The 22,427-nt window shown below is 37.2% G+C and overlaps 1 protein-coding gene across 1 annotated transcript in view; it reads right to left on the bottom strand.

Annotated features, from left to right (window-relative positions):
- Positions 1–22,427, bottom strand: part of PTPRN2 (protein tyrosine phosphatase receptor type N2) — a 663,537-nt gene that overhangs the window by 386,115 nt on the left and 254,995 nt on the right. Inside the window, exons 7-9 of the mRNA XM_056337581.1 lie at positions 16,256–16,507; positions 14,884–14,924; positions 12,694–13,067 (exon numbers count right to left, since the gene is read on the bottom strand). Coding sequence (XP_056193556.1) covers positions 12,694–13,067; positions 14,884–14,924; positions 16,256–16,507 — 667 coding nt within the window. The remainder of the gene's footprint in view (positions 1–12,693; positions 13,068–14,883; positions 14,925–16,255; positions 16,508–22,427) is intronic.

Here is a 22,427-nt window from a genome sequence, read left to right as displayed (position 1 = left end):
GATAAAAAGCTAAACTTAAAAAACCCCAAAACCACAAAGTTCAGAAATGTGAGTCTGGAATACCATAAGGAATGCTGCAGAAAGTCAAATAAAGAGGCCACCTTTAAGATGACTAATGTTGAGTTTTCTGTGGCTGCTAAAACCATTTGGCAGCAGCATGGACATTGGCTAGGCTGCAGGCAAACTGCCTGCTGACGGGAAGCTGGGAGAGGTATCCCGGCCAGCTCCAACACAAGCTGCCAGCCTCCCTCCATACCTGGAAAAGAGCAGGTATGTTTGTCACAGGGCTCAGGCTGAGCGGTGAGACTCTGAGGTGTGTGGAGGTATTTCAGAGCTTCTTTAAAATGTCTTACAAATATGCTAGGGACTGGCTGCTTACTATTTGTTCTAACAAATACAAAAGATTAACCCAGCAGAGAGGGTCTCTTTGAATAGGTGACAGTAGCTTCAGCACTTTTTACCACCCACCTTCATGGGCCAGTATCAGGCCTTATTCCTTTCACACCATATCTCCACTCTCAGCGCATTGCTTGGACAGGAGAAGTGGAAGAGCCAGAATACCAGGTCTAGAGAGCTGCCTCACCATGGGCGAGGGGCTGGTGCATACCAGCTATGGCTGCTTTGTCTGCTAAGAGCAGTCAAGAGAAAAGGGTAAAGAGGGGGAAAGCAATTTCCATTTCCTGCTGCTGGGATCAAGAAGGAGCAAGAAGAGCAACTGCTGAAGGGTGCACATCCCCAGCAGTACACAGTAACCCTACACCTTGAGTCAATTCTCAGCATCAACCACCAGCACAAGACTGGAGGTTATTTTAAAACACCTTTGGTTTACTTAAGCCAGCAGTAAATACAGAAGAGTCCAAAAATAAGACCTAAGAAATAAAATGAAGTCCAAGATAATTCTGGAAAAGTTATGAAGGAGGGTGAGAGAAGTGGTCAGCTGAGATACACCTCTGTAAGGACTACCTAAGGAGGAGTCTACCCTGGGAGAAACATGGCTGTGACAGACAGAAACCACAGGTACTTTTAATTTTTTTGTCTTGGGCAGTGCTGTGCTCACGCTGCTGAAAAGCGAGAAAGACAGACGTTAAAAAAAGTTGTCCAGTAACAATATTCAACATTGCCCTCAATTTCCTGAGGAAAAACTTAAAAGGTGTGAGGGTTGTTATGAAATTGCCAGTATTCAGGCAGTTGCCTAAAGCCCAGTCAAAATGTAGCAAGCCACATATATTCTGTCCCAGGAGTACTAGGGATACCAGACCATAATAAATTACAATATTATACATGAGAAGACCAGATTCCAACTGATTCAGTATCTGGCTCCAGTGGTCAGACAGAAGAATGGTGCCATTTTATCCTTACATGAAGCACATGAACCTCATGTTTCCAGATTGGAATGATAATCTCTCATGCACTGTTTCCACGTGCACCCACTGCACTGCAGCCTAGGCAAAGAACAGACAGAGATTAGAAATCAGTCCCCCTTCCTTCTGAAAATAAATAAATAAGATTATGGTATAATTCTACAAACAGTTAATGTGATTATGTATATTGCCATTACTCACAAAAATTCTTTTTAAAAAATCCCCTGCTGAACTCTTGATCTCAGTGATACATATTAGACTAGTTTGTGTTTTAGAAATACATGGCAGAGAACTGGGCCACCAACTTCAGGATTTGCATGCCTTTTAAATTTTCAAGTCTGAAATATGTGCTACCATACCAAGGGCAGGATTCACGTATCAACACAGCAAACCTTTTCTTCAAAATTTTCCACAGCCTCAGAGCCCAGACTATAAGGAGTTCTAAGAATACCTTTTCCTTTTCTTTTTTCTTTTTTTAAAAAAGGACTATTTTTGCTAATGTCTATTATTCTGTCACACTTATTGCAGCTGAATTTCATCTACCATTGTGCTCTTTAATCCCTCAATGTATTTAAATCCATCTGGAATTTTTCTAAATCCTCCACAGTTCTTCCTAACAGAGACAATTTGCCCATGGGGTACCACTAATCTCTCTACATGCTGAGAAGCATCAGTTCATAACAAATCTTTCTCTCCTATCTCATAACCAGTTCTTAATCCGCAGTGACACCCTGGCCCTTGCTCTGTGACTCACTCTCCTTAAAGTCAGTATGAAGAGCATCCCGTTTATCTCCTGTTGATTTGAAGGGTAGGTACAACTTGTGGTTTCGCTGCAACAGCAGCTTTTCTCCCAGGAGAGTATGATGTATCTCATCCGTAGCTGCTTCACTCCTGAGGGTCTTCCAGGCATGGTATTGCCCCAAAGGAGAAGAGAGGGTCCCTGGCACTGCCTCCTGGAGGCCCAGGCTCGGTAGCCTTCAGATATAAATAGCCAAGATGTAAAATGTGAATAGTAGCTTATCATGAGTGTGGTCCTGGAGTTGGTGATCACAGCACTTTTCCACCTCAGGGAAGCTGAAAACAATACTAGGAAAGCTTTTATTTTAAGGACACAGTTTAATTTTTTTTTTGTTTTTCTCTTCCCTTTTTTCTTCGTATTCTTCTTTCTTTTTTATTCTGCTAAGATTAGTAAATATTTTAACAAGCAACATAATGGGAAACTCAGCTACTGAAGTATGAAATAGAAGGTTGTAAACCTCTTTGTGTGCAAATTTCAGTAGTAACTGAAATATGGAAGAGCTGCTGATGCCATCATAAAGAACAGACACAGCTTTACCAAGATTCCTCAAGAGATTTTCACTCCCCTCTTCCCACTGACTCCTGTCTTCTGGGAATTGGCTGCATAGCACTTTCTAGCACACCACCACCACTACTCTCTGACCTGAAAGGTCACTTACCAAACCTGGCTGATTTAGCTGCTAGCTACCAACATCTGAGCCACATGCCCTGCAATCCAGAGGAAAGATGTCGCATCCTGAGGAGGGAATAAATGGTGTATGGTGTCATCTATGCATGCCCATGGGAGGAGTGAGCGATCCTGCCACCTTAGATAGCACATGGCATGTCAAAGAAGACATGGCAACACAGTGACATGCCTCTTCCATTCTCATCAGGGTGGCAACCACCAGTACAAAGCTATTGCATCCAGTTTTCTTCAGCTCCTACTTCTCTTTTTCTAGACACAAATGATGTCTCTTACTCATCAGAAGGCGCATATTAACCATACAATGGAGAAGAAATGGAGACATTAGAGTGGTTTTCTCCAGGTCACAAAGGAGGTAAGTGAAATAGCAAGGACTACTGGGAACATTTTAACATCAAAGCAATTTATAGTGTTGCCATTAAATTCTTTCTGAGCCCACAAAGCCTAAAAAAACATTTAGACACTGAAATTGTATTTATTTCTCTTGTCTGGAAGTGCCCCTGAGATTAACTCATCCGATAACCTATAATGAAAGTCCTGGGCACTGATGCTTCAAGTCCATGGAGTTACAACAGCCTGCCTTGTCTGTCCAAGTTTGAGCCTTTTGTCCGTGTTTCAGTGTAGTTTCATACACCTTGAAGCACACTTCTCCAGTAAAGACTTTGAGGAGGAATGTGTGTCAGCACTAGATGGATTTATTTTTATTTGAATGCATGTGTGCCTTAAATTTAGTTAAATAATGATCAGTTTTGTAAATGGTTCACATTTATTATGGATTAATGAAAGCAACCAAATAGCTTCCGAGCACAGAGCTGCTCACCGGATTGTTTGAGAGCTGCCTGACTTCACAGCACTTTTATTGCATTGGGCTGCAGTTTCATTTTTCTATGCTTGTTTTCTCAAAGGCTTTATTAGCCATAAAACCTTTTTAAGCTTACTTCTGTTTTGACAGCTCAGCAAATTCCCACTTTCTGTCATTTTTTCCCCTCTTTTCCCACCACCAGTAAGTGTGAATTTAAACCTCTTAATACAGACAGATTCAAGTCCAGACCAATCTGTAACACAAATGACACTTCCTAAAAATCAATGGCAGTGGTCAGGCTATGAAGGTCAGAGGAGATAACGGCATCATGGAAACATGAGAGTGATAGAGAAGTCGAGAGGGAAGAGCTCTCCAGAGTTATAATGGAAGTGTGACACTGTGCCAGCCTGTACTTGCATTACTTCAAACATGCACTACCTCCAGCTGGGTTAACAGCAACAAATTCGTACAGATGCTTTGTCATAAGCAGAAGCACAGAAATAGTGACAATAATCAGTGCCACAATTGTGACATCCTCCTTTCTGAGGCTGAAATGGACCTTACCAAAGCACTCGCTCGTGTGTTTTAAGCTGAATGTTAGAAACAGCACTTGCAGTCCTCTTGTCGTGAACCCGGAACCTCTGATGAAAAAAAAGCCTTGAAAATGCAAAATTGTTCTTTCGTATCAAATTACTCTTTTATACAAGGAAGTAATAAATGAGATTGAGGACAACTGATGATACCCACTTCCAACTTTTCATTCTTTCCCTTCCTTCATATCTTCCTTCTTCCTTCAAGGCAGCTTAAAGCCCAGAAAAATTTATAATGCAAATGGTATAATTTAAGAATGACAAAGAATATCCAACAACTTAGTGTTAAAGAAAAGAAGTTAAAGAAAAAAAATATTTCCATAAGAAATCTAAGCTTCAAAGATTTAAAACCTGACTTTTTGTATCATTCTCCACACTATTAAGAAATTAACTCTACATTTATTTCTATAGTAGATATGTCTAGTCTTGAGATTGTGGCATACCTTCTTTAAACAAATGCCAGTGGAAAACCAGAATATCTACTTGAAATAAAAATTAAAATATTTTCTCTGTTCTGATTTATTCTCTGTGTTCTGAATTAGTCCTCACTGATTTTCTACTTATGAAATTATATTTGATTGAAATAAAAATTATTTAAAGTGTGATTAAAATTACTTCATTCTAATTTTTAGTGGTCAGGCATTTACACTGTGTACGTTATCCGAGTTAGGAAATAAAAAAAAAATTCTGGTGTGAAAATTAAATTATGACGTTTTAATACCTGAACTTCCCAGGACGGGGCAGAACAGCACTGGTGAAAAAGTACTGGTAGGTAATAGACTGTGTCATGATCCAGTGTGCTTCCTTCCCAGGAATCCCAATCTTTGGCTTTCTCCTCCTTTCTCATTTCAAAAGCTTAAGATTCATCACTCTTTTATAATGAACTACATGGTAATTACCCCCAAAACACTGACATAGTAAAAGTATTGACCATATGGTATTGTGAGATATTGCAGCATCTTGGGGTTTTAATGACTATCACTGTTTATAAAAACAAAGCACAGCTACCAGCCCCTTTCCTGGTTTGGGGGGATGTAAAGTGCAGCCTCAGTGATTAAAGGTCTATAGCCTGCAGTCAGCAGAGTAACTTGAACCTGCTCGCAAAGGGGTTGTGGAGTACTTGCACCAGCTGCTCTTCTGAAAGAAATGGAGTGTGAGACCTGAACACAGGATGCTAACATGACATAGAGGCATGGAAAGACAGAAATGAGTGTCTGGGAATGCCTGTTCCAGGAAACTAGGCTGACAGCCATATCTGTTCAGCTAAGTGGAGAGATGTAAATGTGAGCTAGTCCTTGTGGCACTTCTGGGGACTCCAGGCATGTTCTTACAATTACCAGTTGCCTTTCATCAAGGGACCAGAGTGATTCCTTGTCAGTACTGTTGCTATTGTGATGATCAGCTGGTCACCAGCTACATCAATTCAAAATTTTGTTCTGGATGCTCCTCTAGAGGCAAAAATGCCCAGCTGGTCCCAACAGAAAATAGAGGAAAACACCTGGGGAAGTGAAGCCCTAAGAGGAGGGAAAGATGTACCCTTGGAAGGGCTCTTCTTTTGTAAAGTGATCTACATTAGGAGGTGGGACTCATATTGTGGGATAATATATCGGGAAGCACAAAAGCTAAGGGCAACAGAAGTAGAACAGATGATCATGTTAACACTGCACATACAACAGACAAATTCAAAACTGAACTCTTGTACTGAAAAAAAGCCCTGCCAGTATTTATTGTTCTCTATGGCAAAGCTACTGTAACTACTGTTTTCCTGTTATTTTCTTGTGCATGAATAAGAAGGAGGAATTATCATTTTCCTATGGGAATATACAATATCAGAATTAAGGCAGTGAAGCAGTAATGTGGGGGATATGATCTCTGTCACTTTCTAAGTATCACAAGGAAACTGGAGGATTAAAGAAAGGAAGATTATTTTATGTCTAGAAAACTCTAGGGAGTATAAATATTACATGTGAAGAGTTAGCCAAGGAAGATTCTAGATTTATGTCTCTCTACCAGTTATGGTGCTGAGACAAAATGACATAATTGTCTCTACTGGATAAATTCATAGGCAAGTATTTTCCATCTTTATTATTTAGGTAGGGGGTCAAAGTATGTTATCAGAAGCTAAACTTTTGGCTTTAAAACCAGTGATGGACATTTATGGAACTTATTTATACAAGGGTAAAGACTGCTAGAGAAAGTGACAAAATGCAGATAAAAATTTTACCTTTAATTTCTTAATATAAGCAATGCTATCCCTCACTGATATAACAGACCTTAGTAACAAAAGCTTTTCTGTTTTATATAAGTTTATAATTTCTTATAATTTTTAAAGCTAGTTGTAGAAGGTAAGTGAAGAATACGCACGAATCTTTTTCCCTTGATAAACTGCACTTGCAGGTAGAATAACAACTTCAAAGAGTACACTGAGATATGGAGAGAAGGTCCAATCAGCTTTTCTGTTTGTATATGTCTATTAATGGACAAGAATATTTTGTTATTATTTCTTAAAAAAGAGCTGAAAAGCCTCATGGAATAGAAAAGCTCAGCTTCTAAGAAACATCAAGACCTTCCAGGTTCTTTCCAAGGAAAGAACAATAAAACCTATCAGCCCTGTTTCATTGCTGTAGATGTTGTGATACATTTTCTCCTGTTTATTTTTAATTTCATTTTTTAATGTAATTAAAATGCACTAAATATTTTAACCTGGTAGGGGAAAATGATGAAGATCATAAAAATGCAATTCTTTAATGACTTGTCTAGGAAAACAGAAAATTTGGGGAATAAACCAAGAGTTCTGTACAACCCAGCTTCAGGGTCCTAACTTGAACACCCTACTGTGGAAAGTAATCATTATACGCAAAGCAGCATCATTTATCACCTTTGTAAAGGTGGAGAAAAAATATCAAGCATCTGGAATTAACCTAACCCTTCAGCACGTTGAACGGGTCAGCTTAATCATATTCAATAGCAATTTTATATTATGAACACAAGATCCATTTTCAGCTTCTCCACAGCATCTGATCAGAATACCAGCTACCTCAAATTAAATGCACAGAAATGCATGTACGAGCCGATAAAGTTAACGTTGTGAACAGATTTACAGCCTAAAGAGTTTTACATAGACAGTCTTGAATTGAGAGTTAACATATGACAAAACATGAGATACCCAGGAATTGACTAATACAACAATGCCAGATGTTGGCTCACAAGCTAACAGAGCTGCCATGAGCTGTCTGTGATCTTGGATTTATAGGAAGAACTTCAAGCACATGCATTCTGAAAAATCACAAAACAGGACAGGTTTCTCTGCATTGGGCGTCCAAGGACTTCAGAAAAGCATGACTTGACTTTGAAGCTTGAAAGACTGCGATAAGCAGTGAAAAGAGATGAATTTTCTACTCTCAAACTGGGATTTTTCTGAACACGTTTAAGTCTTCTCAATCTCATATAAGAAATCGCACACCAGCTTGACTATTTAAACTGCTGAGCATGCAGCAGCTTGCATTTAGTTTTACTGGAGGTGGTAAGAACTACATGTTCTGGAAAGTCAGGCTTTGGGTTTCCTCACGAGAGGCTAGACATTGTTTAAATGTTTTTATTGTGGGATCTTGGTCCTCGGCTTTGAGCATATCCTGCTAGACAAATGGGAGCGTTGGCATTTTTTTCCAACCCTCAGGAAAAGTTTTCTGTACATGAAGAGCTAGAATTTAAGAAAATAGGAAGAATTCTTTTGTCCAAAGGCAAAGACTTCTCTGATTTGGGAATTCACACTGCTGTACCCTCGCTATAATGGAGGGGTATTTTATAACTATGGCCAAAGTAGCATACAAAAAAAACCCCAAACATCTTGTAGTTAACTGTTTTGTAAGATTACTTTAGAATTTCAGAGCTAAAATTAGTAGAAACAGTTCAAAGCAGTTACACTGAGAACGAAAGAAACCTCTTTGACACAAATCCTGCAGTGGTAGAATACCAATTTTTTGAAGGAGAAAAGAGTAAACAAAGCAAATCACCCAATTTGATTGGTTTCTCAGCATAATAAAGTGCTGAAGCAGCACAGTGGAGGATTTGCTGGACAATTTTCTACACTGAAACTGTCAATTCATTCCGAAGCTTAGTGCTGATGGATATTATGGATTGGTATGGATTGCACTGCTCCAACCATCTGAAAGGTCACTCAACAAACACAGCAGGAGTGACCTATTGTTCTTGCCATTGACAATCGGACTGCCATTTTGACAAGTCTTTAAACTATCACAAATCTTTTCTTCAAGTATTACACGGAAATGTTTATCTTTGCTTTGTGGCACAATTAAAAGCTGGCATCTTAGGAGTTCACTGAAGCAGTCCTAATATCTCCTTGGATCACACTTGCAAAGCCATGGAAGCCTGAGAATCTAATATTGAATGGATCACCCCTGACATCTGTCAACTTTACCACTGGGTACATTCTTTTCAGTTCCATTTTCAGATCAGAAGGTGAAAAGAACTCCAGCTATTATCCCCAGTGTACAAATATGTTGGACTACTTCCCTTTCTCACCAAAAGACCACTGTTTCAGCTGTAGAAATGAAGCTTCACTGCTCAAAAAGCTCATGGCCAATAAAAACTGATGGATTGAAACTATGACCTTTTGCTTTATGGAGGAAGAAGAAAACCATACAAAGATGTAGTACTGGAAAATAAATAAGTGGTTCTCATATTATATTTTGGCATTTCATTTTGTGTGCACAAGTTAAGGGTGGATTGAAAAAAAACACCAAGATCATAATTTTTGGTTTGTAATCTTCAATGTGATAATTGCTGCAAGAAAGATACCTCACTTATGAATCTGTGTGATGCTCAAGGTCTTAGGAAGGTTTATTTCATGCCTACCTTTAGCTTCAGCTTTCTCCCTATTTCAAATTGAGAACTTTAGAAAAGAATAAATATTTAAACACAAAATCACAGAATCATTTAGGTTGGAAAAGATCTACAAGATCATCGAGTCTAAGTGTAAAATATCAAAGATCAGTTGGGAAATCAATTTCATGAGTAATTAGAGACTACAACCACCTCTCAAACAGGAGTGATTTTAGACTATCATGGATTAAAGATATGACTAGGAATAATTCCAGCCCCTTCACTGTATGAAAATATCGTGCATGTACAGTTATATATCAATATGTAGCATATACCTAAACCATTTATCAATACTATTTATTTACTGCAAACAGCCAGTAAGATCTTCAGTACAAACCCATAATGATACACGAAGTTTACTAAAGATATGTTCCTTAAAAGGACATTAATATTTACCTTCTGTGCAGCGATAGTTAACAAATATTCCTTTGTCTATGCTTCTTCCCCCAAGAAAAAATACAATTGCGCAAAATTCATGAAAACAAGTCCTTACTGAAACTCAGCTACACTGATGCAATTGCTCTCTAAGGCCACTTTATGTGCTAAAGAGAAGGTTGTGGGACATACTAGTATGTTACAGATCCCTCAGCTGCTGTAGAAAGTATTTCACCGCTCCTGCAGAGTGGACAAGTCCATTTTTAGCATGTGGAATTTCCTGAACAGGTTTTGTTATTCCTATAGAATTCCAGAATATACAAATTTTGTTTTGTGAAATACAGGGGTTTCATTTTACTCTCACATTTCAGATAGACCTATTCAAAACAAACAAGTTTAACAACAACAAAAACCAAACCAGTATATTTTGGAGTTGAAATGCTGAGGAGGGCCAAATCACTGAACAGTTATAAGTCACTGGCTAAGAACCTTGAGACAAATATCTGTTTACTGAAGATCAAATGCAACATAATCATGATACAAAAGGAATTTTTCTTTAGTTCAACTCAATCAGCTAATTCTCTTTAATAATTAACTCATTCTAGATGAGGAACCGAAAAAACCCCATGAAAGCTTATTCTCTTTTTCTCTGTGGTGACTTTGGAGAAGATGACATCTAGCTGCACTCGAAGAGCTAAGTGAGAAGTTGTCAGTTAACTTTTCTGAATACTGACAGTACGTGCTTTCTGTAATGAGCTGGTTACTATTAAAAACTAAAATTTTTTTGATAAAACTATATTTTTTAATTTAAACCATTTGAAGTAGTTTCATCTAACTAATTGCAGATTTTTTCTCATTGTTTCTGAGCATTTTTAACAACATTCCAATGTTTATGTAAAAACATTTTGTCCAAAAGTTACTAAAATTGTGATAATCTTGTATATAAGAAAAGTACTTTTTGTCTTTCTGGTATTGAAAATGATAAAGAAGATGAAAAAATCTATGCTAAATAATATTTGTGTATGTGGAGTCCTCTAGGACCAAGAACCTTTGGACAAATTATCTTCTTCAGCAAGTTTCATTGAATTATTAATAATAGGCATAATTCCTGGAAAACCCATCAGTGGAGGACTAGCTAGGAAGAAAACTGGGTAAGACGACACAGTGAAGAATCTATGTGCTTTGAAGACTGAAAGCCAGAATGTCTCCCATTACACAGAGCTGTGAAAGCTCTAAGCTTTTAGAGAATTTATGGGCCAAATAATACTGGATGGTCAAGGGAGATAGCGTCATTAAGATACTGTTGGATATAAAGGTGCCTTCCAAACTGATGTTTGAAAAAGTCTGGGGAAGTAGCACTGAGCTGGGGAAAAAACAGCTTCTATAGTTTCACCTAGCATTCATAGGAAGAAGCCAAGAGGTGTGGCTGAGCTAGGTTATCCCACCAGTTTTTGGTAGACTGGTTTCAAAAACAGAGGAGACTCCTGAGTGTTCCTTGGCAAAAAAATGAACAGAAATGTAACCTACTTGAAGGACTATGGTATGATCTAGAAAAAAACCTGTAAGATACTCTGTAATAACTGGCTTTCTCCTGGTTGAGAGTAGTGAGCCTGTTAAAAGAACCAGTCGACAAAAATGAACGTTACAGGAAAACAAATGAAAAGTGTAATTGCAAAAGTAGTTTAAAACTGGTTAATCAAATCCAAAGCACTCATTCATTAAATAATGATTAACATTATTGTTAATTAACAATATATTTATATATATCAATAACATTAATTGTTATTGATACACAGACAAGTTAACAGAAGTACGAGGACCTCAAATCATTTGGGACTTGCCTTAAAGCAAGTACCCCCAAGCTCCCAAAAGGTCTTTTCTAAACTATAGAGCTGGGTTTCTTTAGAAAATGAATAAAATGTAACACTAAAATGGTAAAAATAAAACTTAGGATGGGACACGATAGCAATGCAAGGATCTGTTAACTCTTATTCCTGCTATGTCCTCATAAAGTCAGCCCTTTTCCTTCAGCTTCTCATTCCAGTAACTAAGTAACTTTTGTTTTCTGCAGGGTAACCTCTGAGTCCTTATGAAATATATTCCTTCCATAATCTCTGAGGAGTGGGTGCTTGTCCCCTACTTTTTGGGAAGTCTCTGTCTTTCTCTAGTGTTTGCAGGCTGCTGAGCCTCAGCTTTCACTCTCTGTCCCTCCATGCACTGTATAAAATCTCTTCCCCCCAAATGGCATCCTTTCTTCATGATCACATCTTTCTCAAGTGTGGCCCCTGGGAGAAGGCAAAAAAGAAGCTGTCTCTGAAATGCAGCCACATGCATTTCAAAGCAACACAGTGTGATAAAAAAAAGAATCCTCCACAATTCTATTGCCTTCGATCCCATTAATAAGTTTGAGATAGTAAAAAAAATCAATCCGTGCTACAAAAGTTTCAGTTTCTCTATAGTGCTGGGCAGAGATTTGTAAGCCCATTTTAGAAATCCCTAATTTATCACAGAAGAATGGTTTGGATTCCTAACCAAATTGTTCTCATTCTTGCAGTGGGGGAAAGTATGTAAAACTGCCCACATTGTTCTAAACTCCCAAATGTTCCTGTAATAAACTGTGTTTCACTAGGGGAAAAAAGCTGTCTTTTGAAAGTATGGTATTAAATGTGAAATTCATTAGTGACATGACCTGAAATCATTAGGTCTTTCTTGCTAAACTAGCTGCATATGTGATGTTTGGATTCCTCTATGTGTTATTTTCAGATCAAAATGAAACCACAGAGAAAATATTGTGCTTTTTCACTGTGTCATTTTTTTAAAGAATGACTCAGGCATTGATATTTAGGCTACTTTCAAGTCAAATATTTAAAGCCCACATTCTAACCATAAGCACACTTACTGACATATCGGAAGGTCACTGGAACATGAGAAGACAGAGAGACATCTACATAAAAGACCTACAAACTAAGTATCTTCTGCACTGGAGGAAAGGCAACTGTGAGAAAATTGAACTGTTTTCGTGTATTTTCATCAAAGTACTGAACAGGTTCCAAATAGTTTCAGATGTATTAAAAATCAGGCCTGTGGCATTTTCCTCTTGTACATTCATATTTCATAAGGTGCAATGACTTTATCTTTTCTCAAGTTAAAAACACCATTCAAATTGGCTGCTATACTTACTCTTTCACTGTCACAATATAGCCGTATTCTTTCTGCTCGGAAGACTTCACTTCAAGTTGTAAGCCTTGTCCCATATTTTTCTGAGGCTCTTCATAGGAGTTTCCATCCTGCATTAGAGCATTCTTAATCCCGTAGTGAGCCTCGCTTGGGTCTTTGGAGTCAGATTCACTGTTCTTTGCAGCTGTCAGTTCCCTTGAAAAAGTCTCACTTTTTACATTTTCCACACCAGCATTTATCTCTTCTGAGGAAGAAGAGTCAGTGTCTTCAGATTTCTTGGTTTCTGTCTTAGTAGATTCTTCAGGTATAAGGTCTTTAGGTGTATTTTCAGGTAATGCATTCTCATTCAAGAAATTTACTAGCTTTGCAGTGCTCTCCTGTATTAAAAGAATGTTATTTTAAAAACTAAACACAGGAATGTTGTACTGAACCAAACCTGGATATAAACTTTCAGACTGTTATTGATATGGTAAAGCCTATTCATAGAAATGTCACATGGTCATTTTCTTAATTTCTATATGCTGCCAGACTATATAAGAACATGTTCATCCAGTAATAATAAAACAGCATTAAATTACGCCACTGTATTTTTCAAATAAGGGCAAAGAAATTCTATAGTTAACAATTACTTTCTTTTTTCAATTATCACAGAAACTAGACAGCCTTATCTCTGTTTTGAAAAGCTAGAAGAAAATGGTGATGAGATTTTGATGGAGTTTATTTTCATGTGTCTATGTGTTTAAGTATTAGTGAGAATAAAATTTTGTTATCAAATAAGTTAAAGAAAAGGAGAAAGAATAGAAATATTCATCAGTACTCTAAGTGTTGGGACTGGAAACGTGCATACCTCTTGGGTCTTACAAGTCATAACACAGGAAAGGGAAGAGATATTATGTGATGAATTATATTTCATGTCCAGAAATTCTGATAAACTGTTTGTGAATGATCCACTAAGCTAAACCTATGATCACGTAAAAAAATCTGTTTCATATGTTGAAACGGTAAGCAAATGACCAAAGTCAAAACACATGCCTGGAACAATTCATTAGCTAGTTTCATTATACGAGTTTACTGCACCCAAGCATTTGGAAGGAAATGATGGCTAATAGGCACTTTGTACTCTGTGCCACAATATATTCTTTTCTATGACATCCCCTATTCAAACTGTCAATAAGAAATCTATACATGGTATCCTCTGTAAGTCTATTTTAAATGCAGTGCTTCATTCCTGGAAGAATTTCATGTGGGTGGTTAAAGCTCCTGCCACATTGCCCACTTTTGTGTTTTCTTTGCTTGGCTGAAGGGTAGCTACTAAAGAGATTTTGCTGTGAACAAAAGGAGGGTTGCTCATGTGTGAGTCTTGTAGTGTTAGCTTTTGATAGAGTATATAGTAGGATAAGTTTCACGGTAGTTTTAAAAAATATTTCTTTGAGATTTTTTTTCTTTGCTCCATGTAACCCAGGAAAAGAAAGACTGATATACCTGAAAAATGGCTGAATATTGGACAAAAGTCTAGAGGATGTGATTCAAAGCTCATAAGGAATATTGTAAAAGTAATCTGGATTAAAATCTCAAATTTTATGTTATCCCCTAGTGCCTAGAGCTTTTGAAATACCTCTGATATTCAAAGATTTTGAAGAACTAATGGTAAAGTAAAAAAGTGAAGAATGACGAATCCCATGGAAGAAAAGGGAATTTTGAACCTTCTCACAAACACATGCTTTCAGAGGGAATATGTTTACCCATCTGCTTCTGAAACTTAGATACTGTCTGAGGAAGGATGCTTGCATTCCCCAGAACTAAGAGCCAAATGACAGGTGAAGGAATGGTGTTTTCAAGAATACCTCAATACTTAAAATTTACCAACTTCAGGAAAAGCCTGAATTAGTCTGAAGTTTGGGATCTGTTATGAATTCTGTTATGTAAATATGAATTCATATTTACAAATGAAAGGCGAAATAGGACTTGATTTTGTTTTTTGAACTGCAAAACTCATTTTGGTTAAGGTTTAAATAAATGTTCCTTTAACATTTCAATGCATCAACACAACATGCCTATGCTGTGATATTGAATTATATTCACACAAGACACAAAACAAGTCTTATATTTCAAAGTGTGCCTCTGACCTTCACTGCATATAAACCTGATATTCTGAGACTGAATACTTGTTTTGTTAAAATACTGGTACTCTACCTTTTTATCAGTTCTCACACTGCCTTCGCGCACTCCATTGTCTGTAGGATATGAAAAGCACAAATACATAGTTAGGAAGGGAAAATATCATACATGAAACGCACACCGCTTATAGGCTGCTGAGTGGCCTTTTCATGCAATTTAAACATTAAGACATCAAAGCTGAAAGGGCAAAGTAAAGAGCACTGTATAATTCAGTATGGTTATTCTAACCCAACTTCAATAGCAAATCAACGCAAGATCAATGGACAGACTACTTCAAGAGCCAATGTAATAGTGTTATTTTGCTAATTAAGTGTCCAATCTTCATATCTGTTTATCAATATCTAAGAACCCCCCAATATAATGGCTCTAACTAGCTGAATAGATATTTACATTAAAGAAAAAGCAAACATATACATCCCACATACATGTTTTGCTGGAAGAAGATGACTTATTTCAATAGGTATCATCTACCAAAACCATGTTACAGTTTAACTACAGTGATGATATGCAGTCACATCATTAACCTCAGTCAAATAATGCTTGTTTTTTCATTTATGAACTGAGTTTTATTCATGTCTTCCAGCATGATTCAGGACAAACCCTCAAGCCTGCTCATTCTAATTTACAAAAAAGAATTGGCAATTAAAATAACCAGAATATCCCTAACTAGTAAGGATTTCAGTATCTCACCATGAAAAAGGACAGTAAATTATGCTTATGACTTACAGCATATGATTTTAATGTCTTACATAATGTAATATTCCTAAAATAGAGAATGGATGAGTGGTAACTTCTGTCCCACTGTGTTGTCAACTTATTAATGGCAATTACTGTAGCTCCTGAATCTGCATCACCAGGAAAATATGTGTCCAGATAGAAGCAAATTACTCTTTTATTTCTCAAAGCAGGAAAGGGAAGTAGTTTTCTACCTGTACCTGTCTGTCTAAGACTTTCTTCTGCAAGTAATTGTGGTACATTAAAGAATGATTATATGTAAAACATTTTTTCCCCACATATTTTGAAATAAATTCTTGGAATATAATGATTTTTCATTATCATTTTGTTTAAACATCTCATTTTCAAGAAAGGGAAATTAAGACCCCACGGCATACAACTATTTGTATTTCAACATAATTGGGTGTGTAGGTTTATCATGCTTGTGAAGCTTGAAGACCAAGGGTTCACAAACAGATGCATTTTTGGTAAATAAAGTATCTGCTGTAAAAGAAAGTCACAAAGGTAAAATCCTGCAGCCTTCAGCAAAAAAATGCAGAAGCTTCCCCTCCTGTCTTTAAAACTGAATTTGAAAAGTCTAGCACTAATGTGAAACAATAAAGGAAAAGAAGGGTAGCTATCTTTTCATGTGCTTAACTTTTAGGTTTTATACCTGGTATATTAACACTGTTTTCCATTAACCCAGTCTGAACCTCTGCCCTTCCTTGAGCTTCTCCTTTCTTCATTTGCGCTTCTGTTTTGTTTTTAGTTTTTCCAGCACCCTCTTCTGTCTCTTTCTGAATGCCAACAGTTTGAATTGCATTGGCGATAGTATCAGCGATCTCATCCAGTTCTGTTGAGCTGAGATTCTCCACGTTCACTTGATGTTTCTTTAGGTCCTTCAATACATCTTTAATAAGTGTCTCTAGATCACAAAATGACAAGCACAAGATTTAGCTGCATACACAAAGTACATGTGCTTATATCAATATCTTTCATTTTCCCTAAAAGATATGTTCCTTCATAGAGAATGTCTGTTTTCCGAAGGACTGTGTATACATTCATGCTGCCATTTTTACAAAACCCACAGTATTATAAATGAATGTTAGGGTTTATGTCAAGGTGAATCTATATCAGACGCTGGGGGATGTATGCCGCTACAACCCTGCAAGTTGTCCTAGAGAAAGGTGTATAAAATTGTTACTTTTTCTTTACCTGAAGAACATTGTTTCCTAGTCTAAAATGACTCAAAATACTGAAAACAAGTGTTAAGGTAGCTTAAATCTTATTGATTTCTCTTGTCAAAAATATCTTTTGTCAAAAATGAACTTCACTGTTTTGGTCTGTCAGCTGTGAATGTTTTACCAGTCACATTGAGTAAAGACATGTTTAGATGACATTCCAGGCCAGGAAAAGCAAATGGATTTACATTTAGCAGGGGGAAAAAAACCCCAAAACAAAACAACAGAAACCAAACAAAACCACAAAACAACCTTGATGTGAAAAAAGTTTTGAAGATGAGGAAATTCAAGGACAGTGGAAATTCAAGGTGAGTTAGAAGATATAGCATAACAGCTCTTCAGGGAAGGTACTGACTGCATATATTGCATATATCCTTCAGTACTATTCTGCAAAACTCAGCCTAATGTCCCTTGGAGTATGAGACACTAAATGTAGGGCTTACTCTAGCATACCAAAGTAATTTTCAATCATGCTTCTGTTCTGCTTATTCATGCTGATCAGGAATTTAGCATACATATGCATATGCATGCAAGAAAACTGTCACATAGGTAGTATTGTGCAAGAAAAGGAAGATATGGTCCACTTTTAAATCTCTTTTGAATGTATGAATTTATGTATAAGCAGTTTGACAGCAACATCCAGTCTTTTATCTTATAGTAACATTCTCCCTGTTAAGGCCTGTGGTTGGACATTTTTGTCATCATCTGTAAACAAGACTGACTTTGGGACCATGCTGTCAGTTACATAAAAGTGAATTAAAAAGTAGATGTGCAAAGGGGAAAACACTACAGGAAAAAGGGCTAAAGAGGAGGTTTTACTTTTCACAGCAAAGGAAGAAGTAGTTAGAGACTAGGAAAGAAGAAGTAGAAACTCTTCTGCTCCTGGGAAAAGGCAGCAGAACATCTGTGGTTTTGCAGGGAGACAAGAAGCAAGGATTATTTCTCATCAGAAAAAAGAGGCCAAGACCTGAGAAACATCTGTCATTTTTTGGACCACACAGTGTTAGCTGAAGAGGTTAAAGCTTGCAGCTGACCATCAACTTCTCAATGCCATCTCAAGAGAGAGATTAATGTCCTCTAACTTGACCAAATAAACTAATGCAGTTTTCCCCAAACTAATTAGTCAATATAGACCAAGATAAGTTAAGCAGCTTAAATAGTAGGTTTACTGTGAGTCAAAGAGGGTTTTGACACATGGGGAAGGTGGTTTGTTGATGTACTTTCTTTGCCAGGTTAAAAAGATACATGTTTCCAATAATCCACCCTGATGATAATACAAAATTCTACTGATTTCATTATAAAATTCAGCTGAGGGTGTATGCTGTGAACTTTTGAAATTTACTTTAAAAAGCTTAGTTTTAAACATACTTGAGTGTGACTAACAATAAAAAAGATAGTTAAATCTATGATGTTCAAACTGTAGCAGCCAGCAAAGATTATGGTACCACAATGAAACAGCAGGGTGCTTTGTACAGGAAAGCCAATGTTCAGTTACAAGAATCAAAGACTTAATCTCACAATCTATGCCAAACTCTCTGGGCCAAGATATTTGGAGGCAGCAAAATTAGGACTGGCATTTGATGGAAGCTGAGCAACACTTCACAGAAAACTTTGAATATTTTCATTTCCACATTTCATTGTATTGTATCCATCCTCGTTACAAATTTAATAATACAGTAAAAAAATAATAACCAAATATTTTTGTTTAGGAAGGTAATCTACAAGAGCAAGTTGATCCAAACTGCAATAAACGTTTTCACTAGGTTTGAGCAAACTTAGTTCAAGAAACTTTTTCAAGAAGCACAACAGCTACCTGGAAGATGGCCATTTGGAGAAGATGTTACACATAGCAGCAATGCAGGAAATTAAACTAGGAAACACCAGCACTGCCAGATTACCTTAGAAGTCTTGTGTCTGCTTAGGTATCATTTTTGTTCTTGTGTTTTATAGAACTATCGGACAAAAACCTGACAGAAAAATCTAAATTATTGAAGCAGAGCTAATAAAGTCAGCAAAGAAAAGACAGAATATGTGTCAGTTCCAAATCAAAACTAAAACTTTTCAACTAAAACATCAATATTTGAAAAGAAATCTTAAAAGAGAATTATATTTCAGAACATATATAATTAAAAGAGCTATATTAATGTAGCACTACTAGATTTTTGTTTATTTCGGTTGTTTCACAGCCAGCTGTCAAGGCCAACTACTGAGCTATTCAACTACACACAGTCAATATAGCCCTGTCATCTCCATTCCATTATGTTTTTCCTAACTAACTTCTCTCTGTACCTATCACCTTAGCCAAGTCTTATCTCTCTAGTCCACTTCCACAGACTCATAGTCAATAACAAAGCAGTCTCAGTCTCAAACAAAATGGAAATGGGGGAACAGGGCAGGGAGCCACACAAGGAAATGAATGGCTACAGGCCGTATTCCAGATAACACTAACTGGCTCACTGCAGGTCATTTAATAGACCTGTTACGGAGCTGCCTCCTGCCCCTCTGACGCTGCTATTCCTGCCCTGGTCAGTGTCACCTGGGCACAGTTTATCAAACTCCTAAACACTTGTGTGAATGTGAGTACAACTTAGTCATTATATGCTACTTTTACTGAACAGCTACAAGTGTCACTTAAAATGTCAAGGACCAAAGCTAGCATGAGGAACATCATGTTTTCGGTATACTAGGAGGAACAGTTGCCAAAATGTCTGTAACAGCCTGGTGAAATGAAGGTCTAAATAGAGTCTTCCTAACTTCATGAGGTTACTGATACGATGTTAATATAATGTCCATGTTAAATATGGATGTTTCCACTTGTTATGGCACTTGTCCATGTTTGTATATAATTTGCATGTCATTGGATAAGGCTGATACACAAATAGATATTAGTGCATCTATTTACAAACACCTTTGGGTAATTTAAGGAAATTATGATGAAATTATTGAAATCACAAAATATTGCTGGAGAAAGACCAAAACCCAGATGGATACTGCAATGGCATATCGCTTAAGCAGCATGTGTACTCGAACATGCATGGACCTCTGCAGAGCTTTTATACTCTCCCACTGATGCCTTCTAAATAGAATCGGCAATGCTCAGCCGTGTTTCAGAGGGCTTGTACTGCAAACCAGATTTCTCCCTCAGCTCCAGCTTCTGCAATGAAGGCAGCAAATTGCTTTTCATAGTTACCTTGCAGCCCTGAACAGTAAAGGCACATATATGTTAGATCATGTAATTTTTAATATCAGCTTCACCAGTAGAATTCCCTAGTAGGTAACAATAGCAGCTTAGCAAGGGAAAACAGCTGTTTATTGTACAGCGTATAAATCATGCCCCAAACTCCACTGACACAACTGCCAAAGCCAGCTTGCCTGAGAACCGACCGCGGTGTATGGCAGCAGGAACTTTGCTCGCACTCTCACAGGGTGGTCTGTCATCTTCTACATGATCACCCTACTGACCACACTTAGCTGTAGTCAGCAGCTAAGCACCATACAGATTGGTGACCACAGCTTTGCAGACAAAGGATGTACAAAAATATCTTTGCTCTATAAACATGGGAGTTTGTTTTATTTTGGGAAAAATAAAATAAAAATATCTGAATTATCAATTTTGTGACCTTTCCAAAGCAACAGAGAGATGTATTCTATAATATTTAATACACCAAAAATGAGTAACTAGAAAAAAATCACTTAAAACTGGGAGAGATGTAGTCTATAATATTTAATACACCAAAAATGAGTAACTAGAAAAAAATCACTTAAAACTGAGCCAAATTCTAAATATGGCTGGTGCAGAAGACAGATTAATGATTCTGCTATTGCACAGTGACTACAAAGGCAGTACCCACACACATCATGCTACTCCTAGAGGTAGTAGTTTCCAAATCTGATAGGAAAATAGCTCCACATTTCCTTCTCTTGTATTTTTTCCTCAGGGTGCCTTGTTAGCTAATTTACCTGCCACTGTTTTGCAGCAATTCTCAGTGCTAATCTGCTCAGTACCTTCTCGATTGTTCTCCCAGTCTAGTTCCTTTGTCTAATTCTGTATAAGATGTAGTAGAGAACTGAGCTTATGTGACTGCACCCCATGCTTTCCAGTTTTTCAAACATTCTGTGCTTTAGGGTGCAAGAGAGAAACAACCCACAAGTGTACAAAAATCCTGAAGCACCAGAGAGAGTGGAGAAAGGTTAAAAGCAGAAAGAGATGATGCAGTCAGCCTGGAAAATCTGAATCCAAACCATCATCATTCCAATGGACATCATTTTAAACAACGAATATGTTGGGATTTGTCTTCACCACTTCCTTATGAGACTATTAAGTGGCTCAAAAATACAAAGGAAACCATATTATTTCCTACTCAAATGATTCATAATTTTAGTCTATGCAACATTTAAAAGCTAATGCAATGGAAGAAGTTCCCACAGGGCACATTATGTATGTGAAGTCATAGTAGTACAACCCAATGAATTGTGAAACATGTTATTCCCTCTAAGTGTTAAGCATTTTTTTTCCCGGTTGGCTCCTACCAGGAAAGGTGAAGTGGAACAGCTGGAGGATAATGAAACCAGCATGTGCCTAGTTTGTTTTGAGTCTAGTAACAAAATTGTCTAACCTGTGCAAGAGACTTACAGTGCCACCTGGATTTGATTTTACATTATAGTTCGTTCCTTGAAACCTGTTATCTCTGGGCACCATACCAAGAATGCTTTCACTTCTGAGCATCCCTTGATTGCAAGCATTATCTTTCCTCTGTTGCAACTTTGACATTTCTGTGTATTCTGTTTTTTAAAAAAAACCAACCATATAAATCAAAGAATGTAAAACTTTATGGATTATAGTAACTACAGAAAGGATTCAAAGGAACCCTCTTACATATCACCAAAATCCATTGGGATAGTGGTGACTGTGGTGTAACAGATGTAACTGTTTGGCGATGGCTGAGGAACAATTCTTTCATTTTTCAGGCATTCTGAACCACTGGAATAACATCAATAGTTAGATGAGTTTAAAGAAACAATAAAGTCAATGAGAGTTATTTCCTCAACTGTAGCTGATCCCTGGCCATGATGTGGAGACCCATCATGTCTCACAAAGCAGCACATAAAGTGTATCACAGCATCCCATGAGAAGTTACACTCCATCTTCATTTAAATATTAGTCAAACTATCACATACAAAGGAAATCAGAATTTGGCCACTGTTAAACAGCATTAGCAAAAAAAGATGGAAATCCAGCAAATGGGTTGTTTCTTATAAAATGTCTATCCAAAACTAGATGTAACCTCACCTTCTTGATTTATACTGTGTCCACCTAGCCACACAATTGACGGATGCCTCTCCTCTCTGTTCTGTACCAGAATTTATCTCAATGTTAACTTCTGTGTCTAACTTTGAATTTTATCCATGGTCCTTGAATTTCTAGCTAAATACAGAGAAATGGAACAAAACCAGGCATTTCTATATTACCTATATATAGTGTGGGATGTATACATAAAACCAGATTTGATAGGAAAGATATACCCATAATCACATGTTGTTTGTAAAATGCTTTGAAAAATATAACAGGTTACATAAATGCTACAACTTATTGAGTGCCATATA

Source organism: Falco biarmicus, chromosome 4 (assembly GCF_023638135.1).
Source record: "Falco biarmicus isolate bFalBia1 chromosome 4, bFalBia1.pri, whole genome shotgun sequence".
NCBI classification, from domain to species: domain Eukaryota; kingdom Metazoa; phylum Chordata; class Aves; order Falconiformes; family Falconidae; genus Falco; species Falco biarmicus.
Note: the sequence above shows the minus strand (reverse complement) of the source record. Positions and strands in the feature narration are given on the sequence as shown.